This window comes from Octopus bimaculoides, chromosome 15, assembly GCF_046866305.1.
Source record: "Octopus bimaculoides isolate indiv1 chromosome 15, ASM4686630v1, whole genome shotgun sequence".
NCBI classification, from domain to species: Eukaryota; Metazoa; Mollusca; class Cephalopoda; order Octopoda; family Octopodidae; genus Octopus; species Octopus bimaculoides.
The window spans coordinates 22,102,322-22,114,083 of NC_142942.1; the positions used below are offsets into that span (position 1 = coordinate 22,102,322).

Consider the following 11,762-nt stretch of genomic DNA (forward strand, 5'->3'; position numbering starts at 1 on the left):
CTTTCGTCTTTTTCAGCTCCGAAAACCAAGCGGTCACCAGCGAAACCTGAACCGGAGGTAGGTCTATCTTTCTCTCTATATATGTGTGTAGATTTATTCATATTTCCATCGTCGTTGTCCTTAATATTTTCTCGCTTCTTACTTTTTTCTCTCTCACACATCATGGCCGACATCGTTGATTATTTTTCTCACAAATAACAAACCTTTTCCTCTCTTCTTGATGATATTTCAACGATCTCCCCACAAACCATTGATTTTAATCTTCGTAAATGCTTTCGGAATATTCTCTTCTGGTTTTATTTTTAATATTTCTTGTGAAAAATCAAGATTCATTTCCTTACGCTACCTTAGTCTTTTCACTTGGTTATTTATTGGTCGGAAATGGTTGTTTTGAAGCTGGTGGATCCATAAAAGCAGTGTTCGTCTATCTTTGCAGCCCTTCTGTATGTCGCCACCCTCCTAAAAAAGACATCCTTGCCGCGATCAAAACACAAAACCACATCCAGACACTTTTTCCCCCAATATGGCGTCCACTTGATTCTCTCTAATTGTCATCTACTTTCTTGAAAATACAGTCCCATGTCCTTTGGCCTCCACACTTACTGTTCACCTTAATTTTAAGGGTCCCTCGGTGGGTCGACTTGCTTTATTTCACTCTATATTTCTCCAGTTTTCTATATGTTGAATAGATTGTCTGAGAGCTTCTTACCACCTCAAACCCCCAACTCCACACTTCATGAAATGAAACACAAGAACTAACGGAGAAAAAAAAAGTAATAAGAAAATATAAAATAAATATTTAAAAAGAAAAGAAGAGAAATATTAAAAGATATAAAAGATTCTGAAATATATTTGTTGAAATGGTAGAATTTGAGTCTCCCCTGCAAACAACCTGCATCCAGTCTTGTCCTTGGGGGCTGTCATGTTTTATTACGTTACATGTTGTCTAAAGCACAACTGGCGAAACACCACTGACCCTTCACCTGCACTGTCTGGTTTACTGTTAGCCACCTCCTCTTCGGACACCTTGGTCTCTGCCGCTTTCGTGTGTGTGCGTGTTAAAAGCAATACGTTTGTGCAAATGTGTGTAGTCGGGTTTGATTGCAATGGCCATCCCTCCCTACCAGCAGCAATGTCGTTGCAATATTGGTATTTCGCACATGTCGTCTACCCCGTCCGTCTACGCCTATGGTCCTGGCAATTTTGTCCAACAGGAAGAATATGAACTGTCTTCGTGGTGGTGGTGGTGGTGGTGATGTTACACAAGGAAGACACATACTGGATCCCTTTCGGTTATCATGGTTCTTTTTACTCTCTCCACGCAACCGACCACATTAACATCTACAACAACATCTATTGAAATCTCTTATCGTAATCAGTTTAGGCCATTTCTCCTCGTTTTTGGACAAGCCTGATACCATAATCAGCCCTCCTCCTTTCCTTTTAACCTACTTTGTATTCTTTCTCTCCACCCCCCCTTATGTTTGTATATCTGCGTATAATTATGTATATATGCACAAGATCTGTTATGCGTGTGTGTATTTACGGGGTTGTAGATCGTAGTGTGTCGATAGACTGATTGATATAAAATTGCCGTAACATTACTGGTGTTATTTAGCCCTAAGATAGCTCTAACCGAGCAGGCATACGATGGAAGCCATTCCAGTTGTGGCCATCCCATTTTTTCTTATATACAAGGAACCCGGGACCACAATGTCCGTTGTGTGCTTTCTTCTCAGACAGTGGGGGTGATGTACGTAATTTGAAGGAGATTCGGTTGCTATTTCTTGCGAGTCAAACCACCGTGTGGACAGGTTCTGTCGATGGCTCGTCGAAACCCAGTAATATGTGTAGTGGCCCTTATGTTGGATTTTGGTTGCAGTTCCCTTCCAGCCAACCGTGTCACCACCAGCAAAACTGAGACCACCACCACCACCATCATCATCAGCACTAATGCTAAGTGCCTTCATCACACTTGCTACGCACTTGTCTATCTTGGAAGGAGAGAGTGTGAGTAGACTTAGGAGGAAATAATGGACCCCCTCCGCTCTCGTCTTTATATATACCTTTAAACACACGCACATGTATATATACATACATACATACAGTGTGTGTAGTTTTCCTTTACCGCTTATTAATTGTCTTGCCATGTATACTCACCATTTTATGCACCAGCCGTTATTTAATCACTCAATCTGCTAGAAATAGCAATCAAATTTTCCTCTATCTTAAGAAAGCGAAGAATACAATTGAATATTGTAGCTCTGACAACACAGTGCATAGAAAAAAAAGATGGGATGGCCATGGCTAGAATATCTTTGAACAGGATCGACTCTCGGCTAAACCACCACTATAGTTATTTATATATATATATATATATATATATATATATATCACCATCTCCAACAGTTTATCGTTATATAGCCTCGTCTATACATATTTGTCTAGCTTTATATAGCCTCCTCTATACAATATTTGTCTATCGTTATATGTATATATCTTCTCGTCTATACATTGTGTCAATCGTTATATCTTATAGTATATATATATATACACATATATACATATATATCTTTTGTTATATCTCGTAGCCTGTTTGCCTATCGCTATATTAGCCAAGCCTATACATATCAATCTATCGTTATTCTCCCCTTCTCTTTACATATATGTGTATGTATGTGTGTAGTGAACATTGCTTGTTCTATAACGCAGTGTCTCGTATCTATATATACATGTGTGTGTATCTATATATATATATATATATATATATATATATATATGTATACACACTTCGCTCTTATAATATCTGTGTATATGTATGTGTTATCGATGTAGATTCGTCTGTCTCTCATCTCTACGTCTCAATGTCATATATCTGTTAATCTATCCCTTTATTCTATTTCACTCCATGTTAACCCCCCCTCTTTTACACACACACGAGAGAGAGAGAGAGAGAGAATGAGAGATCGTCAAAGATAGATAACACTGTAAGGAAAGATACGACAGACGAATCACATACACACACTTCACATATATAATATACATACACACATGCATGTATATATATACACATCTTTGCACTATCTCTCCCTTTCACCCTTCCTGGTCCTCTCAGGGTTTTTTTTCCCCACCATGGTTCCGTGTAGCAGCTCTCAATGTCGTCTTCTTTTATTTCCATTTCTAAATGCACCACCATTTCTTTCCTCTCTCTTGCTGTCGGTAGACACTTTAAGTGGTGGTCATTGCTGTGTCAGGAGGCGACACTGTCCCTTTAGCTGTCTTCCACACTATGTAAGCTGTCACTTCTACCACAAATGGAGTGCCGTCGTCGCTAAATAATCAACCCAACCTCTCTTTGTTCGACATAAGTCTCACCTTCACATCTCTCTCTCTCTCTCCATATATATACGCACACGTACATATATATGTGTGTTTCCTTCAGACTGAGTGTTTATCAGTTTCTCTCTCATAATCTATGTATTTATGTATAGAGTGTCTGGCTACGTTCATCTTGTCCGTACACTTGTCTGTGTGTAGTTGTGATCCTTCTGTGCCTGTCTCGAATTAGTTCCTTGTCTGTTTATCCATCCTATCTATCCGCCCACCTTTTCAATCACACTTTCTTGAACAAGCTAGCCGTCGGTCTTTCTCTAAATATATATATGTATATCCGACTATCTGCCCGTGTAGAAGTCTATCAGTCCATCTCTATAGCCATCTATTACTCTCTCTCTCTCTATCCATCTATATGTCTATATATCCGACCCTCTGTGTATTAGCCCTTCTGTTTGTCTCTATATTCGTCTCTCTTATTCTGTTCCTACATCCTTCCGTTTTAGTTCTTCCTTTCGACCTCGCTACCTGTACCAAATCTCTCTCAAATCACACGATTCTCTCTCGAAAATGTGACGTTTTATCGGAGATTGTAATCCTAGACTGGGATGTTGTGTGTCTGGGAGAGGGGAGACAAGATGGTCGCGGTCGGCAGCCCCTTTTTATCATTATTATAGGTGTGCTTGATCAGAGTTATATACCTGGGGCTAAACGAAAGCTCTGGCACACTCATACACTCCATTACATAAAATATATCTTCTCAACAAACCATATCATTCTATGTTTGTCTCTAGATTATATATATACACACACACATACAAACATGCATGTATATACATACATCAGATTGTACACACACACGCACATATGCGCGTGTGCGTAGATAAATAATAGTGTTTGTGTATGTATGTATATATATATATCCCTCGCTTTGCCTCCAGTCTCTCTACTTACCTTTCCCTCTATATTCCTCCGATATAACCTCTGACCGTTCCCCTCGATCATCTCTTCACCTATCACTCACAGCTTCTCTGCTACGCCTCTTAATTCCTTCTCTCTCTCTCTCTCTCTCTCTGTATATATATATATATATATATATATATATATATATATATATATATACACACACACACACAAACACACACATATACTTTGCTTTGCCTTCCACTCCCTCCTCTCACGCTCCTATCATGATATTCTCTCTCTGACCAGTCCTCCTCCTCTCCACTCCACTATTGTCTGTGGGGGACACTCACTTTCATCTCTTCCTCTCACTTCTCTTACTCCAACACTTCACTCACACTCTCGCCAACTCTCGTTTTTCTATTCTCTCGCACACACACTCAACTCCTAGTTGGAATGTGGTAGTTGCGTGTGTATAATATACATCTGTATATACACAAATATAATATATACACACTCGTTTATATTGAATACGGTTTAGGTGTTTTTTTTAACTGCTTTATAGTCTGTGTGTGTATATATAGATTATATATACTTCGTCCTGTTTGCGTAATATACTTCACCGTAGATGGGAATGGGTTGCGGATCCAATAAACGATTATATATATGTTCGGTGTGTATACACACAGAACGGGAGGGGTATAATTTCGTGCTCCACCACACAACGTCGAGGACACTAGAATTACAAAGGGTTTATTCTATCTTCGTTGAAAGACAGGTTTTATCTTGTAATAAATATAGATATATAGTGGAAGCCGCTTATTGTGATCGCAAATGAAGTTACGCAGTGCTTATTATCAATATTAGTCGGCCTCGGAGCGGCGAGCTGGTGTAATCTTTCCATCTTTGGGGAAAATACCTGGTAGTATTCGTGTTGGCTCTTTATATTCTAAGTTCTAATCGCGCTGGGGGTCGATAGCTATCGACTCACCCCCAACTTCTAAAATCGTTGGCCTTGGGCCTAAATCAGCAACAACCACACTTGTTCGGAATGTGTTTATAATAATCTGCTTTATGTTATCAACCTCTTATTGTTATCGAAACGGCCCCATTCCAAAGTGATTACAATAAGCGGTTTCCACTGTATATTATTGACAAGTGTTCAAATTTCAAGTTATTAAATACGGTTTCATCGTTAATGTAAACCATTATATGCTATTTATCTATCAATTTAACCAGTCCATGTATCGTATGCTCGTTCGGGGCCGCAATGTAATGGGCTGCTTTTGTTACCCCGTAAGACCATTCCTTCCTTTCGGTGTCTTCGGTTTTTAAGAGAGTATTCTGTGATTCGAAGAAAGTTCACCTGTTCTTTCGAGCTGGTCTGGCGACCACATTTGACCTTTCTCGTTTGTTGCGTGTGTGTAAAACGTGGTCGAAACTCGGAGTAATGGCGGTGGGAAATTTGTATCTTTTATCTTGTTTCAGTCATTTGACTGTGACCATGATGGAGCACCGTCCTGCGGGGTTTTAGTCAAACTAATCGTCCCCCCCCGTACTTATTTTAAGTCTGGTGCATACTCTGTCGGTCACTTTCGCCGAATCGCGAAGTTACGGGGACATAAACAAACCAACAGCGGTTGCCAAGTGGGACGCGACTGGTTTCCACACGGTTTTCCTTGTATCAGATTCACTCAGAAGGCATTGGTCGGATCGGGGCATTTTGTAGAAATGGCTCTAAACCTGAAACTACGCGATTGCTAAACAAGTTTCTTAAACACTGCCATGTCTGTGCCTATATTGGTGTGTGTGTGTTGTGTATCTCCAAGGTCGGCTCCGAACATGCAGGCCTATCATGAAAGTTATTCCATTTGTGACCACCCCCTTAAACTAGACAATGTTATCTAACGTATCCTTCTGTGTTTGAAGACTAGGGTGTGATTCGGTGACGATTTTTGCTATTGTTTCTGTCATGTCAAACGGCTGCATAGAGAGAGAGAGAAAAAAAGATAGACTCTTTCCCGTCTATTGAATAAAAATATATACTCACAGTACCGTGTATTGTGTAATGTGGTTTGCTATGTATATTAGATGTAGAACTGTGTGTTGTAGAGCGTGATTTGTTATGTATATCTATTATACACACGCGCGCGCGCACATATACACTGGTGTATTGTTTTGTTTTCCTGTGCTATATATTTTGCTCCGCGCCCTGTCGTGTTCTCTCGCTCTATCACATCTATAATAAATACTGCACGGTGTGTAGAGATAGATATATATATATATGTGTGTGTGTGTATTTGGTTTGTGTTGATTGTCGGTAGAAAATGTACTCGATACGCGAGTAGAGAATAGAGCAGTTTCCTACTACTCTGAGTTTCGCCTGTAGTCGCGTACTGTCTTCAAGGCAAGTTTTTGGTTCTTTCTCGCTCTGTGTGGGTGCAAGGAAATTTTACACACACACACATATATATATATATATATATATACGCATTTATAATATTGTTGTAAATTGGATGTCAACATTGTAGTTGTCTTTCCCCCCTCCTATCTTTGTGTTAGATTAGATAATCTCCATTATTTATCACTAGATGTTGGGTGTTGTATCATTAGCAGAGTGGAGATTGAAACCTAATTCTTTCACTGGTCTTTCACCGATCATCGACGAGGCAATAAGAGGGGTGGCCTACCGAATAATGTTATCTCGGCGTGGTGTGATTTCTAAACGGAAGCCTCTTCCTTTTCGCCCTACAAAACACAAAAATCTTTCGAACCGTATTTTTAATTTCAAATATTTTTGTGATTAATAACGTTGAAACTGGACAGCCATTTCAGTCACTCTGGGGTCGAGAGTTTGTGCAACAAGGGCAGAATAAATACAGTCATGTATTTTTTTTTTCTAGTTGATGTAATAAGAACGAAAATGTACGCATTCGTACACACACTAGCGCGCGCGACGAGTTTCCGCACAGTTTCCGCTTGCTAAATTCCACTCAACAAATTGAAAACAGCCGACTCTGAGGAATCTTGTGATGTTTTGTGTCAGTAAATGATAAAAAAGAATAATATCTTTAAAAAGGTTCGCAATAGAGGATAAATTTATTGTGAGCCAGCAATCCTCCATCGATAGTTCTTCTCGAAACCTTGGGCTTCTCTTTACGGCAAAATCATTTATTCCATCTCGCAGGTGGCCCACCCTTCCGGCCATCCACAAAACCTCAGTCTCATAGATGCTGTCGTTTGCTCAGCGTTTCGCACACTGGAACCGAACTCATCGCCACGTGGTTTCCTTAATCTCGAGCCATCAGTTCTTTCTTATACTGACGGTGACCATCACTACTAATTGAAGGAAATTTTCACCATATTCCAACCACCACGGACATCGTCGTTGTCTAAAATCTTCCCTCACCTCTGTTTTATATCCTCCTCGCCCCTCCCCTCCTTGTTTACGTCATTTTAGCACTCTTCCCCCTCCTAACTCTCTCTCTCTCTCTCTGAACTGCTAATTGCACTCAAAGTCTTGGAGAAAGGTGTGAATGTCAGGTTATTCCAAATTCAGTGAAGTTTCATCGTCTTTCGTGGGGTGGGGGGATGCCGGGGTGTAAATCTCTCCTGTTACAAATTTATCTTAATGATAAGCTTCGCATGTTTGTATAAAGACCAACAACCAATTCTATGTTTACCACTGCTAACTATTCCATAATTACTATTAATATTCTATATACATACATACATATATCTTCCAGCCACTTCTGGATTCTGTTAACAACGAGAGTTCTGGCCTCCCCACCCCCTCCAATGATCCTCTTCTGTTGATGTCCAACCTCTTCATGGCATCTTTATCTGTTTCATTGCTCTGATGTTCTCTTCCAAGATTTGGTATTTTTTTCTTCCAATTGTCTTCATCATTATTCTATCATATAAACAAGGTTATGGCCTCATTCCTGTGTTTTCGTTCATTCAAGTTCATATCCCATCATTGATTCTCTCTTTTTTTTTCTTTTTTTTTTTTTTAGCTTTTAGCTAAATAACTTTGTGATCGTCCAGGATTTGCTTATTTTGTTTCCCCAGGAGAGTTAGGTTGCCAATGTCTAACGTTTTCAAACTCGGTTCTCAGCAGGGGTCCATATAAGATTTTGTTTTTAAAATTTGCGCAATAAATTGGATATACTTCCACAATACACAAAATATTTTATATTTTATACAATTCTTAATAATATTTATTTATAAAAATATAATAGGATTGTTTTTAAACATCAAATGGTTATGGGGGTCCAGTTGAGTAAAATAGGAATTAAAGGTGTTCACAGGTAAAAATAAATGGTTGAGAACCACTGCTATATAGAGAGGAATAAACTAGATAAGTATTGTCATAAGCAGAAAAGAATCTTAAGGTTACATTATCCTTTTTTTTTTTTTTTAAGACAATTGGATGCGATATGAAAGAAATTTGCCTGTTGTTTTTAGCAGGTCATTAGACGATATAGAGTTTTCGTTGTGTTTAGAAAATAGTTGTTGATGGTGAAAGAAATAAGAATTATGAATGTGTGTATATTTGTAAGGGTTTGCAGCAATGTTGCTCAGACTTGCGCTGGTTTGGCCTGAAATCCTTTTAATGCCTGCCGTTTTAATTTAAAAGAAATTGTGTGAAATTTGAAACCATTCCTCTCTCTTTAAAAAATTTTTTTTTTAACTACTCACATGGCAGCGGCAGTGAATGCACTGCGAAAAATATCTAAAAACACTGATTATATCTGGAGCTGTTAGTTGTTGTTACCTATCTGACAATAATCACTAGAACTGGTGGCTAACAGCAACCAAGCAGATAATCTGCATTGATTGTGGCCTATTGAATAATTTGCTAACGTAAATTATTGAATTAAATTTCTGGGCTTGAGTATAAAAGGACAACAAAATACTAATGGAAAGATTATTGTGTTTGGTGTTTTGCCAATAATTTTAACCACTCATGCTGTAGTTACTAAACGATGCAAGCTGGACTTTGGTAATTATGAGACACAGGCCTTTTGCAATAACTCTATTTAACAGTCTTAACCCTTTCAATATCACGTCCACCAATCACCAGCCAAGGTACAGTGCCTCATTTTATAAAGTGGTTCATATTTTAACCTTCGTTAATCATATTTCTGTTGAAATACACTCTTTGCTTTCGATTTATTTTGAAAATATTGGTGAATTTGGTAAAATTACTCTGTTGTTATTCAGCTGGTGTTTGAAACATAAAATTAACATGAAATTTTGATGAAAGGTTTTAATTAAGTTCACTTAAAAGCTTGTGTCATAGAACCAGGAATGGGTCTAAACCATTAAATTAAGATTTGAGTAAAGAACCATTTTTGTTATGTTCTAAATGCCAGTTTAATAATAATAACTTACATTTTAAGAACGTCTCAAAGAGAATACACCTATAGAATGATAGTATGTTATTAGAATATTTGGTTTTAAAAGATGGAGGGAAAGGTCAAAAGTTGAATTCCTTGAAATTTTGTAATTTTCTTCAAAATGAATTGAATCACAGGCAAGTGTATTTTATTAGAAGTATGTTCTCAAAAGAGTTAACAGGTGAATGTATATTTAAATTATAGTAAGTGTTTTGTTTATGTGTGCATAAGTAGATTTGGCTCCTATTTCCAGCGAGATTGATGTCTTTTAGACTAGTTACAAGGTTTCTGTTAGTGATCTCTGTTATACAACAATTTATGAAATGTTTCAAATTAGCAATTTAGCAATTAAGAATTATCTGAAACAACTTGTTCTGTTCAAGTTCGCGCAACCATGTCATTTCCCGATATACCAACTCCTTGAATAAAGCATTATTTCTATTTAGCAATAATAATTTCTTTTTAATGACCTTTTGGTCCCTAAGGGTCTGAACAATCAGTCATCTTTACAAAATCTAAAGTCTCGGCTGTTTACAAGTATTAACCATTAAGCGTTCAGATTTTTCTGTCAAATCTATTGCTTATTTAGTCTCATTGTGTTGTATTAATCATGCGTTATCCTGTAGCTTTGAGATGTCAATGATGCGAATGTTTTTAAAATGACATTGTAGGGTAGGTGTGAGATGTCTGATGTGGCTAGTTTTAAAGCTAAAGGATTGAATCTGTTTTAATGCCAGTACTTCACATTATGTTGTGGAGAGAGTCGTGATTATACTGCTAATGGTTAATGCAACTGTCTGGAATTAAACGCTCACAAAACCAAAAATGCCATCAATTCACCTTTTATTCTGTAAATATAAAAATTCCCCAATTTTCTCCCAAGCCCTAAAATTCACAGCCCTTGAACTTAGCTGATGTTACTGAGTTAAATGTGGATCGAATTGATACTAGGACAGTTCATCATTACCATCAGTTTTACATTTGTTCTCCATGTTGGCATGAGTTGTAGGGGTTGTCATGGTCTGAGTCAGTTCCTATTTCAAGTTGCCAGTCTAAGGTTCATGTTTTGCTCATGTGTTTCATTTGATAGTTATTCCATTTTGTAAAACACTTCTTTCACCAATGCTGGCAAATAAGAGGAGATTTGTCTGCTGCATCTGTAATAAAACTGTTATATATCTTTATTATCTTTATCTATTATTTTCTTGCAGTCTTACACATCGGTAGCGAAGAAGAGGAGAACGAAAGATGATTTCTATACATTTTGCACCATAGTTCTCTCTTATACTCAGTATGAATCTCTCAAGAGAGAGGTAAGTTAATACATCTTAACACATTCTGTTCCACACATATTTCATGATATCCTGTTCTAGTTGATGCACATCATTTAACGTCCAGTTCCCTTTCTCATAGTGACCCTACTGTACATCGTTGGTAAGGAAAGGATTGATATTAAAAGCATTAAGGCACTGTGTAGATAATTAGCTGAGGGGTGGGGGTAAAGTGAATGGGAGAGGGGTAGCATGAAGAGTGTGTAATGAGAATTGGTCTGCTGTACTAAGATAAATCATATGTGACAAAGACCAGGCATGAGGTGTTAGTTGTTGTTCTTGTTTAGCTCCAGGACAAACCTGATCAAGGAGATTTATAATTTAAGGGACTCCAGCCATGATCACCCATCCTAATTTTTCCACCCCCAGAAACTGTGTCTAGGTCCATCTTTTAAGATGCTGTGTGTGGACCAAAAGTGAGGTTGTCTGAACTGATTTTTGAGTGACGAGATTTCAGTAGGATTTCATCATCATCATCACATGTCCAATTTCCATCCCTGGCATGGTTTGGACAGTTTGACAAGAGCTGGCAAGCCAGAAGTGGGTGCTATGCTTCACTGTCTGCCTCAGCATGGTTTCTACCTCTGGATGACCTAAATATCAAATTTCATTCTTGTTTCTCATATCCTCTGTTTAACATATCTACTTCAAAGACTTGCTAAGATTTCTAGGTTTAGACTTTTAAGGAATTCTAATTTGAAGCGTAATTTCCTATTAAGTGGCTTGGGTGAGAGAAAAGAATTGTTTTTATAAATCTTTTCATAGAACATTCTGATGCACAACCAATACAAAT

The 11,762-nt window shown here is 38.0% G+C and overlaps 1 protein-coding gene across 1 annotated transcript in view; it reads left to right on the forward strand.

The window, feature by feature from the left end:
• The window catches only part of LOC106879773 (uncharacterized), a 46,380-nt gene that overhangs the window by 27,560 nt on the left and 7,058 nt on the right, over positions 1-11,762 (forward strand). The window contains exons 3-4 of the mRNA XM_014929469.3: positions 17-57; positions 10,850-10,951. Coding sequence (XP_014784955.2) covers positions 17-57; positions 10,850-10,951 — 143 coding nt within the window. The remainder of the gene's footprint in view (positions 1-16; positions 58-10,849; positions 10,952-11,762) is intronic.